General features: G+C 38.1%; 2 protein-coding genes across 2 annotated transcripts; both read left to right on the forward strand.

Moving 5' to 3' along the window:
• Nucleotides 1-1326: 1326 nt before the first annotated feature.
• On the forward strand, nucleotides 1327-11813 carry LOC129753115 (uncharacterized). The gene is made up of 13 exons (XM_055748917.1): nucleotides 1327-1600; nucleotides 1662-1797; nucleotides 1858-1966; nucleotides 2027-2516; nucleotides 2728-3021; nucleotides 3079-3320; nucleotides 8663-9015; nucleotides 9378-9598; nucleotides 9658-9793; nucleotides 9853-9961; nucleotides 10018-10513; nucleotides 10570-10959; nucleotides 11793-11813. The coding sequence occupies exons 1-13, from the start codon at nucleotides 1397-1399 to the stop codon at nucleotides 11811-11813; spliced, it is 3201 nt and encodes a 1066-aa protein (XP_055604892.1). The 5' UTR covers nucleotides 1327-1396.
• A 283-nt stretch (nucleotides 11814-12096) lies between these two features.
• Nucleotides 12097-15583, forward strand: LOC129753117 (uncharacterized). The gene is made up of 3 exons (XM_055748918.1): nucleotides 12097-12252; nucleotides 12309-12698; nucleotides 15272-15583. Exons 1-3 carry the CDS (start codon nucleotides 12097-12099, stop codon nucleotides 15581-15583), a joined length of 858 nt encoding a protein of 285 aa, XP_055604893.1.
• The last annotated feature ends 3785 nt before the right edge of the window (nucleotides 15584-19368 follow it).

Below are 19368 nucleotides of genomic sequence, written 5' to 3' on the forward strand. Positions count from 1 at the left end.
GTCGGAAGTCGACCAGTAGACCACACTTTTCATCCTGCGGAGCTCTAGCTCAAGCAATGCAAATCTGAGCGTCGGCAGCGTGGAGGTAAGTTTATAGGATTTCCCGGTCGGAAATTAATTCATTCTAAGCTGAGATTTGTGTTTGTTTCCAGCTTCCGAGAAAGCTTCTGGAAGCTCCGCCGAGTAGAAAAGGAAGGACCGTGAGAAGGAGCCGTCAGCATCGAGGAGACTTTTTCGTAGGTGATGGAGGTATATTTAAAGTGGCAAGGGAATGGCGCACAAGGTACATTATTCACAAGATTTAAATAAATTATGTTTGCGATAAAATTAAATTTATTTTCTTGTTTTATTACCGAAAGTAGAGACGAAAAAATATTAATAGAAAAGATTCAAACATCATTTCAATACTAAACACACTTCGCGTAGCTTCCATCATCACATCGCGTTGAACTCACTTGAAATTCACGTAAGTTGTACGCGATATTCACCAAGCAAAAATTCCTATTAGGGGAGCGTTTACTTATTTTTTTCGTACAATTTACGTGAAAAACAATTGGATAATAATTATGTAGTTTTTCACGTAGACACGACGTGCGGATTATTTTGGGTGTACTAAAAATTAAAGCTTTTTCTCACACACTTACAGTGATAGTGTACAGAATTGGTTGCAATTCTCAGAATTGGTTGCAAATTCATTAAATAAACAATGGAAAATCATTAAATTTTAGTTCGCAAATTATGGATCTGGATTCGAATGGTTTAGTTATAGAATTTACGCCAACAAATTATACAATAGACATCACGCATTAATGTTTAAAATATGATTCATATGAATAAGAAATAAGCACTGTTGATAATTTGCCATAAATTAATCATGCAATCAATAAGCAATTGAAGTTGAACTACTTCGTCTCGGTTTTGGCAAATTTTAACATTAACTATGAGTTCTCCCTTGCAACAACTGTCAGTAAACCTTACTGGGGCATCTCTGATTTCCCTTGTAAATCATGTAGCAGTAAAACATTTTTCTGATTACTACTGCTCGTGCGTCTTGAGATCTGGGGATGATTCAATTGTGATTAATGAAATTATCGCAAGCATGGTTATAACGGTTGATCAGGATTTCGAAAGCAATTTCCAACAAGGAATCGACCATGGCTGTCAAACGTTTATCGTGTCATCGGGGTCGGTGATGTACTTTTTAAATTACTTTCAGGAGTTGCACGATTTGTCTGATCAACGGTCAGCCGATAAGAAAGTTATTGTTGTGTTAGAATCTCCGAATGATGACACTTTGAAGCGTATTTGCAATCATCCTGCAATTCAAGGTAAAATCTTGATCTGGGTTGTGGAACTACTATAAAAAGGCTATTCTACAGATCTTCCAGATATACTGATGATTATAGCACAGAGTGATTCAGAGAAGATGAGTTTGGCATCCACAAATATCTACAGTGATGGCTCCAGAGGATCGAGAATTGTTGAGCTTCAAGATGTTTCATCTGCAGACTTATTTCCATACAAAATGACTAATTTGAAAGGTGTTCCGGTGCGGTTTCAAACTGTTAAGTATCCGCCCTTCACGTATTATGAAGAGTGTGTAAGTAAATTGACTAAAAACGGATGCGGATAAACAGGTAAACATTGATGTAAATTTTAAGGACTCAGAAAAGGCAAATGCCCGATATGATTCTCGATACATTTCGGAAGATATACCAGTTTTTGTCGATGGTACAGAATCCCTTCTGCTGGTTGAGTTTTGTCGACAAGTCAACTGCACAATTGAGGCTTATTTTGGTAAGATGATCTGCTATTTTTCCTCTTCAGTGTATATTGATAAAAATATAAAAATTTTAGATGAAATTGAACTATGGGGAGATGTATTCCCGAATCACACTGGCAAGGGTATGTTGGGAGCTGTGGCGACTCGTAAAGCCGATTTTGCCGTAGCCGCAATTTACTTCTGGTAATGTTCACCTGTTTTTATAAAACCGACAAATGGTAATATCAATCTAATTTTCCTTAGGATGGAGCCGTATCAATTTGCAACTTTTACTGTATCAATAAGCAGATCTGGAGTGAGCGTACTTGTTCCGAGGGCCCAGCTTATTTCGCCTTGGCGAAATATTTTCTTATCATTTTCTATGCAAATTTGGTTGATTCTATTCGTAACTCTGCCAGTTTGTTTTGTACTTAGTTGGTTCATTGAAAATTCGCAACGCCAAATTTTGGGATTACAATTCACAGGTGCATTATCAATGCTTGCCATCATCGGAACGTTTTTAAAACAGAGATCTTACTGGAATAAAAGTTTGATAACAGGATTTATACTCAACGGAGTTCTTATTTGTGCAGGATCGATGATCAGTATACTGTATGGAGCCAATTTGACAGGTATATTAACAATCCCTCAGTACAGCAAAACGATCGATACGGCCGAGGATTTGGCCATAAGTGGAATGCCATTTGCGGGAACATCTGCTACGTGGATTTATTCGATTTTGAACGCACCTCAGGTGAGTCTTTTTTTTAAGTTACTCTCTGGAGCCATTGCACTTATATAATACATATTCCGAGCATTTGAATACTCACTCATCCCTTATGAGGATGTGTAAAGTACTGTGTGTGACTTTTGGTTACTTGGTTGCCGCATTCAATAACAGATCTTTAAAGATATCTACATTTTGAATAAGTGTAATTTATATTTTCTATATTGCTTCCCAAAAGTCGTACATGCAAACTCTGGTGAATAACTACCAGGTGGTGCAGGACGAGGAGCTGGTTGCACATCGCTATGCGCACGATTTGGGTTACGTCGGGGAGCGGACTCAATTCGGACATTTTGGGCCGGTGGACTTTCTGGACAAACGGGCATCCGCCGATCTTCAGCTGTTAAAAGATGATCTGTTCTGGCAAAGCTGCACCGCTCTCGTCACCAAAACATGGCCCTATAGGCAACGCTTCAACGATCTTGTTTTGATAATCAAAGAATCCGGAATTCAACACTATTGGGAGACTCTGGTTTGTTGAGAAATCCAATTTAAAATTTTTTTTAAATTTAAATTTTTCACATTTTAGTCTGTCCATCGATACTTGGATGCAGAGATACAAAGAAATATTCTCTCCGAAAGAAAAACAACGGATGACATCAAAGTGGAGCAACTAACCTTGGTTCATCTGATGGGAGTATTTTTGATACTAAATTTGGGTTGCACTTTGGCGATGATTAGTTTTGCAGTTGAATGTTACATTGCGAAACGTTCGATAAATCAACTCGTAGAAGTTTCCCAAGTTGCTTACACACCCGAAATTTTTGAAATGTAATAAACGTGGCTTACTAGCGTTTGTTTTTAAGTGAATCGTGCGCAGTGTACTAAATTGAACTGCAAATTTTTTAAATGTGGATTTCGACATTTATGCGATCTGTAGAATAGATGTTAAAGTTAAATCTACCCGTTTTTACCTCCTTACTGCTTTTTTGTTTGATTTTCATGGATAACTGCGATTGTTAACAAATGCACTAATTCCAACTTCCAATTCAACTGAATATATTTAAAATGAAATAATTTTTTTAAATTTCCATAGAACATTTCTGAACTAGTGATTGTATTGAACGACTGATGTGCAATTTAATCAATTGGGAGTGGTCGTACGATACAACATATTCTGTACTTCCCAGATACTTTTATCTGTATCTCACATTCCTGTTTTATTTTAACATAATCATTTATCTGGGAGGGCGAGGAAAAAGGCCAGGGACAATTGTATTTTGCATGTACCTATTTATGCATTTATGCAAATGTTTGAGAAGAGATTTGTTTTGTTGTAATACTTTAACTTTTAGACATAACTTCCTCGAAGAAACCACGAACTATCGAACGCTTTATGCTGTTGTTTTTGGTTATCTACCATGGGATTTACCGCAGTTTGACTTTGTATGAACTGATATGTATGGAATATATTGCGTGTGTTGATGTAAGTATATTTTGGAAGAACGAGTCAATCAGGTGGGTTAGTTTATTTACAGGTCTTCCGGTATCCGCGTATACACCTGGACAGCTGGTAACTGATTGAAAATTCTTATATATTTAGTTTTAAAAGGAAACACATCTTACCTGTCGGTCACTCATGGGATTCAAATGTTTTCTTGCCGATACTGGGAATCGAACCCAGTACGCCTGGCATACATAAAACAGACATCGGCGCTAGAAAATAAAATTATCAAACGCCTAATGATACAAACACTGAAGTTATGAAACTTTAAGAGCTCATGATATATTTTCGTAAAATATTTAGTCAGCTTTTGTTTATTTGTTTATTTGTATAAAAAATCAACGGATCACATGTTGATCCAAATGATAACTTAATTCTAAATAACTTTCTTAAATTAAAATCCACTCGACACAGTTCTGGACACGTCTAATATTTTCCTTCGGAACACATTTCTCGAAACGTCAAAGTCAAAATGCTCAGAAAAACGATTAAAAGTTTTTAAATAAGATTCCGACAAAAGCGCTGTTGGCCCCATAGTTGTTCAGACGAATGGGAACGTAAAGCTGCAAATGCTGGTTTCTTAATCCTCGAGGTCGTACACTAAGAGGGAGAGCCTCCAGCAGCTCGGGAGAGTCTATTCTCAATGTCAGCAGGTCAGCCACAACCAGAGCTCGAGTAGCGTTCCTACGAACTTGAAGCGTATCCAAGTCTATGAGGCGGCACCGATTTTCGTAGCTTGGCAGACGAAACGGATCGTGCCAATTCAAGTGACGTAGGGCAAACCGCAAGAAGCGCCGCTAGATAGCCTCGATTCGTTCAGCTTCGTTCTGATAGACGGGGCACCAGACAGCTGATGCGTATTCGAGGATGGAACGAACTATGCTGCAATAAGGACTTTTAAGGCAGTACACGTCTTTGAAGTCTTTGGCCATGCGAAACAGGAATCCAAGTTTTCTAGAAGCTTTGTCAACAACATAGTTCGTGTGAGTCTTGTACTCCAGCCGTTGATCGAAGATAACTCCTAGATCGTTGATGTGTTCGACTCGGGTGATGGTATCGCTTCCAAAGATGTACTCAGCATGAAGAGTGAGCCGCTTACGGGAAAACGATATAACCGAGCATTTGCTGCGGTTCAACGGCAGGCAGTTAATGTCGCACGAGTTAGCAAATACGGAAAATTGCTGCTGTAAAAAGTCTTGGTTGTTTATGGCGTGAAAAAGTTTCAGGTCATCAGCATAAGCGAGTTTTGCGCCGTCAAGAAGCGAGAGTGCGTCTTTGAAGTAGATTACGAAAATTATCGGTCCTAAATGGCTTCCTTGGGGTACTCCTAAGGGGGCAGGGAATAGCCTGGAAAAGGATTCACCAGTTCGAACGGATAGTTTCCGTCCCGTTAGATAACTCCGGAACCAATCCAGTAGAGATCCACAGAATCCTAAGCGTCCGAGCTTTGCGATTGCAATATCACGGTTCATCTTGTCGAACGCACCTGAGAGATCAGTGTAAATGGCGTCAGTTTGGATCTTCCTGGCAAAGCAGTCTTGAACGAAAGATGTGAAGCTCAGTAAGCTGGTAGTTGTGGATCGTTTAGCCATGAATCCATGCTGGTCGTTGGAAATGTGAGGCTTGCTGAACGAGAAAACAGGATCCATAACGACCAGTTCAAAGAGTTTGGATATCGCGCATAGAGCTGATATTCCACGGTAGTTGCTAACATCTCTCTTGTCCCTTTTTTAATGGACAGGAAACATATGACGAAACAGTGAGGGAAAAATTGCGTTGTTAAGCGATGATTGAAAAATATATTTGATGGGAGTCAGCAAAAGTGGCATAAAACGCTTCAAAAAAGTTGCTGGTATTCCGTCCGGGCCCGTAGAGGTAGAATTTTTCAACTTTGCTGTCGCTTTCAAGTTGGCTGCATCTTCAATTAGGAATCCATTCAAAGATGAACCTAGAGGTATAATATTCCGGACAGCCCTGGCTAGTTGCTCTGAAGAAATGCCCTCGGTGGTAAAAACGCTTGAGAATTTCCCGGCGAAAAGCTCACAAGTTTCGGAGTCGGAAGCAGCTGTGTTGTTGTCCAGAAACATATGGGACGGGAGCCCTGTTTCTTTCCGCTGATTTTTCACGTCCTTCAAAATTTTTTTGGACTGGTCTTGAAGTTCCGCTGGAGCCGATCAAGATAATTCTAGAAGCAGCGCTTACTAGTCTTTTTATAAGTCGAGTTCAATTTGCGGCATTCGTTCTGAGCGTAGAGCGACTTGTGCTTGTTATAGTTACGAAGAGCACGTTTTTTTAGCTGTCCTCAGTTGCCGCAGTTCTTTAGTGATCCACGGAGTCCGTAGATTAGCACCTACGCTACGTTTCGGCAAATGGCGATCGATGGTGTAATTAAGGATATTCGTAAATTTCTCTGCAGCTGCGTTGGGATCAGAAAGATCGAGCTCGACTCCCCAATCGATGGATTCCAGAACGCGCAAGATAGCCTCGGAATCCATATTCTTGAAATCTTTATAGTAAGACGTTTTCTCAATGGGAGAATATAACCTAGCGGCACCGAGTGAGACCACTAGAGCTGGGTGATGTAGGACATCTTTGACGAGTGGAGCGGGAGCTAAATCGATCGTCGGAATCCTGAACCCTTCGTTAACAAAGCAGAGGTCAAGCATCCTGCCGTTCTCGTTTTCATTGTAATTTATCTGACGTAGAGTCGCTGTGCTTAGGCATCTTAGTAGACGCTGCAAGGTGCCTTGAAAGAAGAACGCACCAGATCTGGAAACAGGAATCCGCCTTGTGAAAAGCACCATTTCAAGCCAGGCATGTTGAAGTCGCCGATGACGAGGATGTCATCTTCAGAAGAGCAAATGGAACTGACTTTAGAGAGGTAACGTGAAAAAGATTCGGCTACAACCAGGTCACTGGAACGATCAGAAGGCACGTACACTACGCACACATAAAGTTTCCGATCACCAAGATCGATGCGGGTCCAAAGAATTTCCAGATTAACTCAAGAGTCGTCTTCAATAAGCATATCTATAAAAAACATGTTAATAGCATGTTTTATAATAACATGTTTTATAAAAACAAAATCATCTTCGAACTCGTTTATAATCGGAAACCTTTCATGTACTATTTGTTGTTTATTGTTTATTGTTTAAAACATCAACGGATCACATGTTGATCCTAATGACTACACTATAACTAACAAATTAAAATTAATATCAACATAAAACTACACAATACTAGATACACTTAAAATTTTTCTTCGGAATACGTTCCTTGAGACGTCGAAGTCGAAATGTTCGGAAAACCGATTAAAAGTTTTTAGAATGCCGATGAAAGCGCTGTTAGCACCGTAATTGTTCAGGCGAATAGGTACGTAGAGCTGCAGGTTCTGGTTTCGTAATCCTCGTGGTCGTACGCTGAGAGGTATGGCCTCCAACAGTTCGGGGCAGTCGATTCTAGATGTTAGAAGGTCCGCTACAACTACACCACGTGTAGCATTTCGGCGTACTTGAAGCGTATCTAAGCTTATGAGACGGCAGCGGTTTTCATAGCTTGGTAAACGAAACGGATCTTGCCAGTTTAGGTGTCGTAGAGCGTACCGCAAGAAACGCCGCTGAATAGCCTCGATTCTTTCTGCTCCATTCTGGTAGAAAGGGCACCAAACAGCTGAAGCGTACTCGAGAATGGAACGAACTATGCAACAATAAGACTTTTCAGGCAATATACGGCTTTGAAATCTTTGGCCATACGAAACAAGAATCCAAGGCTTCGAGAAGCTTTGTAAACAACATAGTTCGTGTGAGTCTTGAACTCCAGCCGTCGGTCAAGAATAACGCTGATGGTTTGGTCTCCGAGGATGTACTCTGCATGAAGAGGATGTCGCCTACGGGTAAACGATATTACCGAGCATTTACTGCGGTTCAAGGGCAAGCAATTGATATCGCACCAGTGAGCAAAAGCGGTGAATTGCTGTTGAAGGAAGTTGATGTCGTCTTGGCCGTTTATGGTGTGAAAAAGTTTCAGGTCATCGGCATATGCGAGCTTTGTGCCACCGAGGATCGAGAGTACATCATTAAAATAGATCACGAAAATGATCGGTCCCAAATGACTTCCTTGAGGCAACGTTGTGTTTTTTTTAACAATTTTTATCGAGCTGAAAAATTTAGCTGAGAATTTACCGGCTTTTAAAACACTTATAAATTTACTGAGTGTATAATTTATGTTAGTTTGTTTTATTCTTCACAATAATTTAAAGTTTGAAATACAGTTTTTGTGAAAATTGAATCACAGCAGTTTTCTCTTTGTTTGTTCCAATTTACCCCATGTGCCTTTTCCTTACATTCAGCGGTAGGTTCTATCTATTGATCTATGTGCGTTGCAGATATAAACGAAAAAGGCATTTCCTTCATTCATTCATTTGTTTAATAAATGATGAAAATGCATTTTTAATCAAACAAATAAGACTGATTTTTTCTAAAAATATTATCACCACTAATAGTCGTCATTATGTCCCTCATAAATCTAGCCCATCGTTAAAGGATATGAAAATAATAATTTTTAATGCGTTTATAAGTGACCTTCTGGTGGAAAACTACAGCCATACTGATTGAGCCGATCGAGCTATCAAATCAGAACTAATGGAACTGCATAAGACATTATTATTCAGTGCCTCGGATTCGGTAGCATTGCTGCTCAATCAATTGGCGCTCGGTGTTCTATCCAAGTACTATTGCACTTGTATTGTTCGAACAGCAGACGATGCGATAGTGATAAGCGAAATTCTTCCTGCCATGGTTATTACAGTCGATGATAGATTCGACAAGTCATTTCAACAAGGCGTTGACAGTGGTTGCCAAACGTTCATTACATTCGAGACCAGTGTTTGGATGTTTTTGAATAATTTTATCAACGTTCATGATGCATCCGATCAACGATTTAGCGATAAAGTGCTTATTGTTATGGCTGAATCTTTCAATGATAGTTTTATTCATCGAATGTCGGAACATCACAGTGTGAAAGGTAAAAAATTACTTTTACTTTCGAAACGATATATAGAACAACCCAGGGGGAAATTATGAGAAAAATAATTTATATAAGTTAACGATCAGTCGCTTGTTCACAATACTTTCACCGTTACATTCAGTCTCTTGAGAACGCGAGTTAGTCAAAGTGGTAAGCGAGATGGCTCATAGTCGTCAAAGTGTCGGAGTCACTTCTTTGGTTTATACTTTAGGCCAAGAAATAAAATTTTGCACATAAGGTTTAGATTCCGGGATAAATTAGTTTCTTTGCCTTTCTGATCTGCAACATATAATGCTTGAATTTCTGTTGTGAGCGATCAAAAATTTGATTACTCCAAGGTAACTTTTCCTTTTTTTCAGATCTTCGTAATATTCTTTTAGTTTCTTCTGATAGCAAAGAACAGCAGTTGCAATTTTTATCACTTGATATCTTTGGAAACGGATTACCAGGGAAAACGATTGTTCAATTCAATGCCATTTCTATAGAACAATTTTTTCCCGATAATGGTCGAAATTTGCGAGGCATACCAGTGCGGTTACAAAGTGTGGTTTATCCACCTTTCGCTTATTACGAAAAAACGGTAGTTTGTTCGAACATCGATTCACTACGTTTAATAGTTGTTAACAGTAATTTTTGTAGACACCTGACAAAGCAAATGCCAGATGCGATCCTCAATATTGTAGCGAGGATGTTCCTCTGTACATCGATGGTTCCGAACCAATGCTGCTGGTTCACTTTTGTCAACGATATAACTGCTCTATTGAAGCTTATTTCGGTAAAATGAAGGAAAATGTTCATTTGACACCATTTTTAGAGTGTTTCGAATGTTTTTAGATGAGATTGAGTTGTGGGGAGACGTCTATCCCAATCGTTCTGGACCAGGTATTCTGGGAGCGATTGCCAACCGTAGAACAGATTTCGCTGTAGCAGCCCTTTATTTTTGGTAAACAAATGACTGTGTTGAAATTCACCCGTTTTAACTGTGTTTTGTTTTTCTAGGCTTCAACCATACATGTTTTGCACCTATACGGAATCTATAAGTCGCTCGGGTGTTACTATTCTGGTGCCTAAACCTCGATTGGTCGATCCATGGCGAACGCCTTTTCTATCCTTTTCTCCGCATCTCTGGATCGCTGTGGCTCTAGCATTCCTTGCCGGAGTGTTGTCGGTGTGGTTCTTGGAGCGAGTAAGGGTTCAAATCAGGGGCTATGGAGAACCAAAATCAATCAGTGATTCAGTATTAACAATCATTGGATTCTACATGGAACAGACAGCTATCATGAGGAATGATCTTGTATCATGCGTATTTCTTTTTTCGTCACTGATGCTTGCAGGATTCATGGTAGGAAACTTATACGGTGCAGGTCTTGCTAGCATAATGACCATTCCTCAATACGAGAAGCCTATTGATACTGGAAGGGATTTCGCCGAAAGCAATATGTTACTAGCAGGAAGTGCCATATCATGGATCTACGCAATAATGGACGCTCCCCAAGTAAGTGATACCAGTCAATGGAGCTTCCATCTAATCCATGTTATTTCTTCGCACAGCCGTTCCTTCAAAAAATTGTTGAGAACTATCGCCTAGTGGATATAGATTACATGATTGATCATCGGTACGCTCTCGATATAGGATACATCGGTGAGCGGACTCAGTTTGGTAATTTTGGGCCCATCGATTTCCTGGACGAAGGATCCGCTAGCCTCATGCGGTTACTGAAGGATGATCTGTTCTGGCAGATGTGTACAGCGATCGTTTCGAAAACATGGCCTCTCAAACATCACTTCAACAAACTTGTTTTAGCGGTCAAAGAATCGGGAATACAGAATTACTGGGAACTTCAGGTTGTGAAAAATTTTATGAACTCAAAAATTCAGCAAGGTATTCTCGATAGTCGCAATACCAATCAAGGATCTGAGGCCGAAACACTTAGGGGAAAAGTTCATATAACGCCCCATGTGGCTAATACGCGCCACCCTTGTTTTGAAGAATCTGAAGCATTTTAAGCCTGCAAAATATTACCAATTTGATCTAAAGGCTGTGATTGGTCATGGCAAGTATGAATTTTTTCCTTAAAATGCTCCTGTGTCGTGATAATTTCACAATTTAGGTTTTTCTTCATTTCGATCTAAATTTTAAAATACTTTTAATAAGGTGTCACCAAGCAGAGAAAAATGAATAAGACAGTATTTTCTGACACATCGATAGAGGAGAATCTAAACTACGATTTAATGCTAAAAAATTATACCGAACTCGCTATGGTATGATTTTTATGGGTATGTTTTATCACGGCCCATGCACTCGTTATAACGCGCCAATCGTAGTAGGCTGGAAATAGCATTAATTTTTCAAAAAGGCCAATTTTCATTGAAAATGAACAAAAAGTCTAAAACCTTATTTTGAGCGTTAATTCAGCCCAAAAAATCAACTTTTATTTTTTTTTTAATTTTGATTAGTCCATTTTGATTTTATTTTCATTCAAAGTGTCTGTAAGTGTTGGTGTGTTTTCGGTCTTCGGCTGCTTTCGGGTGTGTTCGGCTGCTAGGCGCGTATTGAATACACGGCGGCGCGTATTTGCAACACAGTTTTGTTCTGTGGCTTTGAATAAGGTTTTTAAAAATCAAGTTTTTAAGGCATCTATAGCAATTTGAGTAATAAAAATTCATAGGCATTTGTAGAAAACAATTTTCTTCAACGATTGCACCCATTTTTAACACAATTTGTACGTGGAATACATAGAAAATCAGCGATTCGCTTAGGTGGCGCATTATAGGGCATGTTCCCCTACCTTTAGTCATTTAATGGGATCTTACATGATTCTCGGCATGCTTGGCATCGCTCCTCAGATTTGCCCGTTCAGAGTAAGAGCGTGTATTTTTTTCGCTGTGCTCTTCCCAAGCAGAGAATCTTTAAAAAATGCTCAGTTACCTCCAGAGCGACCAAGCGTCCACCCAAGTGTGGGCAAGAGATGCAAGCAAACTGATGACGTCCCGATCAGAAGAGCATATCAAAAAAAAAACTTAAACATATCTTATTGAGATATTTATTTCTAAATGAGTTATAATTCTGTTTTTAAAATGGTAGGAAACTTATACGGTGCAGGTCTTGCTAGCATAATGACCATTCCTCAATACGAGAAGCCTATTGATACTGGAAGGGATTTCGCCGAAAGCAATATGTTACTAGCAGGAAGTGCCATATCATGGATCTACGCAATAATGGACGCTCCCCAAGTAAGTGATACCAGTCAATGGAGCTTCCATCTAATCCATGTTATTTCTTCGCACAGCCGTTCCTTCAAAAAATTGTTGAGAACTATCGCCTAGTGGATATAGATTACATGATTGATCATCGGTACGCTCTCGATATAGGATACATCGGTGAGCGGACTCAGTTTGGTAATTTTGGGCCCATCGATTTCCTGGACGAAGGATCCGCTAGCCTCATGCGGTTACTGAAGGATGATCTGTTCTGGCAGATGTGTACAGCGATCGTTTCGAAAACATGGCCTCTCAAACATCACTTCAACAAACTTGTTTTAGCGGTCAAAGAATCGGGAATACAGAATTACTGGGAACTTCAGGTTGTGAAAAATTTTATGAACTCAAAAATTCAGCAAGGTATTCTCGATAGTCGCAATACCAATCAAGGATCTGAGGCCGAAACACTTAGGGGAAAAGTTCATATAACGCCCCATGTGGCTAATACGCGCCACCCTTGTTTTGAAGAATCTGAAGCATTTTAAGCCTGCAAAATATTACCAATTTGATCTAAAGGCTGTGATTGGTCATGGCAAGTATGAATTTTTTCCTTAAAATGCTCCTGTGTCGTGATAATTTCACAATTTAGGTTTTTCTTCATTTCGATCTAAATTTTAAAATACTTTTAATAAGGTGTCACCAAGCAGAGAAAAATGAATAAGACAGTATTTTCTGACACATCGATAGAGGAGAATCTAAACTACGATTTAATGCTAAAAAATTATACCGAACTCGCTATGGTATGATTTTTATGGGTATGTTTTATCACGGCCCATGCACTCGTTATAACGCGCCAATCGTAGTAGGCTGGAAATAGCATTAATTTTTCAAAAAGGCCAATTTTCATTGAAAATGAACAAAAAGTCTAAAACCTTATTTTGAGCGTTAATTCAGCCCAAAAAATCAACTTTTATTTTTTTTTTAATTTTGATTAGTCCATTTTGATTTTATTTTCATTCAAAGTGTCTGTAAGTGTTGGTGTGTTTTCGGTCTTCGGCTGCTTTCGGGTGTGTTCGGCTGCTAGGCGCGTATTGAATACACGGCGGCGCGTATTTGCAACACAGTTTTGTTCTGTGGCTTTGAATAAGGTTTTTAAAAATCAAGTTTTTAAGGCATCTATAGCAATTTGAGTAATAAAAATTCATAGGCATTTGTAGAAAACAATTTTCTTCAACGATTGCACCCATTTTTAACACAATTTGTACGTGGAATACATAGAAAATCAGCGATTCGCTTAGGTGGCGCATTATAGGGCATGTTCCCCTACCTTTAGTCATTTAATGGGATCTTACATGATTCTCGGCATGCTTGGCATCGCTCCTCAGATTTGCCCGTTCAGAGTAAGAGCGTGTATTTTTTTCGCTGTGCTCTTCCCAAGCAGAGAATCTTTAAAAAATGCTCAGTTACCTCCAGAGCGACCAAGCGTCCACCCAAGTGTGGGCAAGAGATGCAAGCAAACTGATGACGTCCCGATCAGAAGAGCATATCAAAAAAAAAAACTTAAACATATCTTATTGAGATATTTATTTCTAAATGAGTTATAATTCTGTTTTTAAAATTAAGGTTTTATGTTTCCATAAAGCAAAATTATATCTTATTTTGATACGACTATCATATTTTGATATAAGTTTGTTTTGAAAAAATGACGGCAGATTTCATGAAATATCATGATTATATCAAATTTTAACAAACTTGGCCATTTTATAAATTTGTTATTATAAAATCAATTTCAAAGTTGTTCGAGAGTTTCGAAACCATTTTGTTAATTTAAAAAACTTTTTTATCAATATATAATGGTGTGGTATTCAAATGATAGTCTCATTTTTATGTTTGTCAGATCCTGAATCAAAACAAATGATACAAATGAATTAATGCTGTGAAAAGTGTACATAAATATTTATCATGAAATTCTTGAAACGATAAGAAACAATGCACCGTAATGTTAAATAACTTGGCATTGAACTCCGTTACAGTTGAAAGAATTAAATGAAAGCATTATTTTCAATTCAAGAGATGAATGATTTCAAGAAGCTAAAATCCATCTAAGTTAAAAAAAATATTTCGATTATCGTCAGTAACGTTTTCTAAATCAACATTCAAGAAGTAAGTAATTAAAGCGAAATAAGTATACAACAGATTAAAACAATGTGCTTTCCACTTAACTTAAACATTTTTCGAAACGTAATATGAATAATTCCATTTGTTGCATTTGTAGATTTCATTTTATTTCGTTTGTTTTCATGCATTTTTCTTTGTTCTTTTGTTTGCAAATGTGGCATTAATATCCGATTAATAATATGATCTAAAATAAATTCGAATATTATACAAACTAGCTGAAGCTACCCGATCTTTCTTGGATCTGTTTGAAAGTTAAATATAATTTGATTGTTTAACTCAAAGTATGCGTTGTTTTTGCTCAAATAATCTTTCTACAAAAATTCGCCTAGCGAGTTGTGAGAACAGTTTTAATCCGTCGTTTTGAATCATTTCGAAGAAAAAACATTAAATGGAGAATTTTTTTCACAATTATTTCAATATTCATGATACAAAAAACTATTTAAAATGTCCCCTATCAAATCCATAACGGATTTAGAAAAAAAAATTACGTTATCTTTCATACATTATAAGTGTAATCGGAACACTCAATTCCTGACAAACTCTTTGTTATACAAATCGTACAATTGTTTAAAGAACAATACACAAATGTAGAATTTTAAGTTTACGTATCGTGCATCGTAATTGAAATGCTGGTCCAGATCCAACATCATTCCGCTATACATGCTGAGCTGCTTTCCCACTCCGATGAATTTGACCATTATTTGATTGACGCTGTCAATTGAACATGTTCAGAAACGCTAAAAATTTAAAAAATATAATTAATTATTTATTTTTAAAAAGACATCAGTCAAATAGATGAATCAAGAATTATTTATATGTATGTTCATCCAAAATCAATGGGTTTCAAATTTAAAAGGAATACTAATAAAATCAGTTTGGCAATTACCTTCCAGTACCTTCGGCATCCCCGTTGATGAATCAATCTTTATGCTCAGATTGTGGAGCATGTCGTCCAGGGCCTCTGATCGAGGACACCAAGGTCAGCTTGGTAGTTGCACCGTTGTTCTGCGAGAAAATGAGTGAAAGGGCAATGGAATGCATGGAGGAATATTCCGGGTCTTTCCACATCCTGTGTTTGACCGATCCTGATACACCTTGCCAGGCTGTCGTCTTTTTTGTACTCCTGGATATTATCCTGAGGAACTCAGTCAATGACGAAGTTAGATTTCAACATCTGGAAAAGTAGAAAAAATAAAAAATATAAAACCAAGTTTACAATTCAGAATCGTATCAGATTAAAATATAATAGCAACGCTGATCTTGAGACATTGAGCGCGATTACAAACAATGATCTGGTACTGTCGTAGGTGAATGACTTTCCGGATTCCGCCTAACTGATTGCACTGAATGAACGTTGTTAGGTTTTTAGCATAATATAGTTCGTCCTCGTGGATTCGGTTAAATTCCTGCTCCTGGGCGGCCTTGGTTGCTTGTAGATCCACGTGTTGTTATTGAAGCGATTCGTAGTCCGATCGAAGTTGTTCCAGTTTGTCCAACAGTTCTTGTGCCTGTTGGCCCTTCTCGCTGATGCTCTGCTATAGGGTTTTCTCTGCGCGGCCCTGCTTTTCGGAGCGAATTTGCAGCGCCTCCAACTGGCCCGATACGTCGGCGTATTGATGGGAAAGCTGCTTCAACTCAAACTGCATCTCGTTCAGGCTGTTCTCCAGGGCTCTTTTCTCAGTTTGGAGCAGGTCCCGGTCCGATTGGAACGTGCGCAGATCATCGCTGACCCGTTCCAGGCTTATGCGCAGTTCGGCAATTTCCGCCAAATTTGCCTCCATCTCTTCGTACTTACTCTCCAGGATTGCGTACCGCTCGGAGATATCTTTTAGTTCCTGCGCTACCGCTTCCTGTTCCTGTATGGCGGTGCTGCAGCTTCTCTTCCACCATTGACTGTCGTTGTTGCATTTCCTCCAACCAGCGGAACGGGGATTTCTTCCTTGGATTTGGTTGCATCTGAAGCCGCCTTCGTGGAGCTTGCCAGCTGCTTGCTGGCTACTAAAAACTGCTAAAAACAAACAAACTACTTACTACTGCTGATTAAAAACAAACTTACCAGAAATTTATTCCCGATACTTTACGGCAATTTTATTTTGGACCAGCAGAAGATTTTTCGGTTTTAGTTAGCGCCAGAAACTGGGAGCCGCTGCAGTTATTGTGGTTATGTGTGCATCGTACGCGTCGGTACTTGCCTTTGAACAACCGGATGCCCCGAATCGCTTCGGTCTGTTGAGATACCTATCGATTATTTTACTTCTGAATGCCATGCCGCGGCACCGGATGTTGAACAACCTACGACTTGGGACGCCCCCGGCAGGACTGTTTGGATCTAAAAGGGGAATTAAAAAAGGGTTTCAAATAGTTTTATTTGAAAAAAAAAAAAATAATGATAACGAACTTACCGTGAGCGTCCAACAAGCTTGTGGAACCAGAACTAGAAACTGGAACTGGACCTGGAACTAGAAACCCCGTTTTCTGTTCCGGCAACTGCAGCCTAAGGGCGGTCCCAACGGTAGATGCAAAACACGGTTTTCGACCACGCTAAAACATTTCGGCTGGCACCGGTGTCGTATATTGCTGTTTTAGCACAGTTATCGATTTCGAAATTCCCAACAGTTATACGCCTTTGTTCCAAATTCATGCAAATTTGGAACAGGATTTCAAAATATACGACAGACCGATTTAGTTCACGGTGAGAAAATTTTAGCCAACAATGATTTCTTTCACACATGTTTGGGTAACATTGGGTGTAATAGTTTCTTTTTGAGATATTATTTGAATGTTTTTTTTTTCGCTTCAACCAGCCTATACGTAACATAAATTGAGGAAAGATGTTTATAAAAACCATATCAAGTATAAATAATAGATGTCACATTATTCTCGATTTAATATAATTAAATAAAAAGGTTTTCATTTGGGCTCGACGAATAAATGAATCCAGTCAGCGTTTTAAAATTTGAAAAAAATAAACGAAAAGAAAATTTTAATACTTTTTCGATGAGGTAAAATAAATGTCTATTGTTTGTTCTATAATTTTTGTTTTATTTGAGATATTGAGAGATTTTTAGTTCGTATGGATTGCTCGGAGTTTTCGTCAATATCAGCATATTTTTCTGTATCCATACATAAATTTACAAATAGTGAAACAAGTTTTTGTCAAACAAAAATGTCGACAAATCAAAGGAAAATTTCCTTTGACTTTGGGATAAACATTTCTCATTTCCTTTATCAATGTCAGCAATAACTTGAAAAAAAATTGCTTTTTCATTACATTTTAACAAAACCTTATTCCATTGATTCAAAGCAATTTGATTGAATTAATTGAAGAATTGTTTCAATTGAGCTTTTTTCCTCGTTGTGTAGTCATGTTTGCTTTTAAATTAATGTAATCCTGGTAGAATAGTTGAAATCATTGTTCTGTCAAAAAGAATATCCGTAGAATTAATTTTAAGACAATTAATCGTGAAACTCAAAACTTATGCAATTTTTCTAATAAAATGGGTTTTTTCTTCTCAATTATTGAGTGTCTGCAATGAAAGTGTTTCAGTTTTAAATTTGCTCCTACACCGGTGGGGAGTGGGTGTTTTAGCCGATTCTAAAATTTCAAATTGTGCTTAAACTGGTATACTTAAAACCAATATTTACGCCTGAACCGTTGGGAGGGCCCTAAATTTCACTGACCCCAAGCGTCTGATAAATGCAAAGTATGGCAGTACACGCTCATTTTTTATTAACCATTTATGGTTAACTAATAACCATTTTATAATTTTTGCTCCAAAACCAGAGTGCCTCCAGCTACAGGTGGATGCATTTCGAGAAAAAGTAGGCAAGGGGTACCAAAAGTTTTTAATAGGCGGGGGGTCGAGACGGAACGCTTTTTGACAGCCAATTGTTCGCCTACCATGCCTACGATTACAATTGCCTGTCAATCTGGTTATTTTTTAACAATAAATTTGAGAGAAATTCTAACCATCATGGCAGTTTTCAAGAAATAACCAAAATTTGGTTAAAAATTGCCCCTTGAATTGGAAAAAACAACTGGCATTTTCATTTCACCGCCATTTTCCTAATCACCTTTTAAGTAGCTGGATGATTCTGTTTAAGTTCATTTTCCTCAAAAAGAAATACTGAAAAGACAGTGGTCCGATCCGGAAATATATAGAAAGGTAAGTTTTTTTTTTTGCATTGCCCTTAAATACTTTGGTTATTGAATTGCTGCCGGAAGATCTTCGATTTATGCGGGAAGTTTCATCCTTTGGGCGGATGCTTCATATCAACATACGGTTCCCAGGAGCAGTGTCAGTGTCACGATACCTTCCGGCAGTTATTCAAGAAATTAATTCTATTTACTAATGGAAATGGAACCAATAATTCCTTCCAAATGATTTTTCGGATATTTATTTTGACTATGGAATTGATTGTTTGCACCGTTAACCCGATTTGTTTACATTTGGCAGTTTCGCCCTTTTGAAATGTTACGCTATATTAGTGTGTGAAATTTCACACATTTCGGAAATAAGTAGACCAACACATTAAATGTGTGAAGGTACTGCTGCACATTTTTGGGAAACTGGTTGTCATCAGTGTAATTAAAATGCGGATTGAAATGAAAATTTTACAAAGTGTTATTGATTAATCATGTTAATTGCAGATGATTTTTTTCCTAGTCCACCTGCGTCCGACTTTTACAAACTGATATAAAATTTCTTAAGTTACACTCGTTTAAAATGGATACACTTACGCATTGGCGAACTGGAGAACGAAGACATTTCAACACTATTTTTTTAGAAAAATCATACGAGAACATATTATCATGAAGTTTTTCAACATTCAGAATTTCACCAACAACATAAATTTCATTTTTACTATCAATCAACAAACCTTCGACAGATAAAAATAGATTTTCAAGAAGAATAAAAGAATCATCATATCGAAAACTTCTACAGGTCGCCCTCGAACAGATGTTTATTC

Source organism: Uranotaenia lowii, chromosome 3 (genome assembly GCF_029784155.1).
Source record: "Uranotaenia lowii strain MFRU-FL chromosome 3, ASM2978415v1, whole genome shotgun sequence".
NCBI classification, from domain to species: domain Eukaryota; kingdom Metazoa; phylum Arthropoda; class Insecta; order Diptera; family Culicidae; genus Uranotaenia; species Uranotaenia lowii.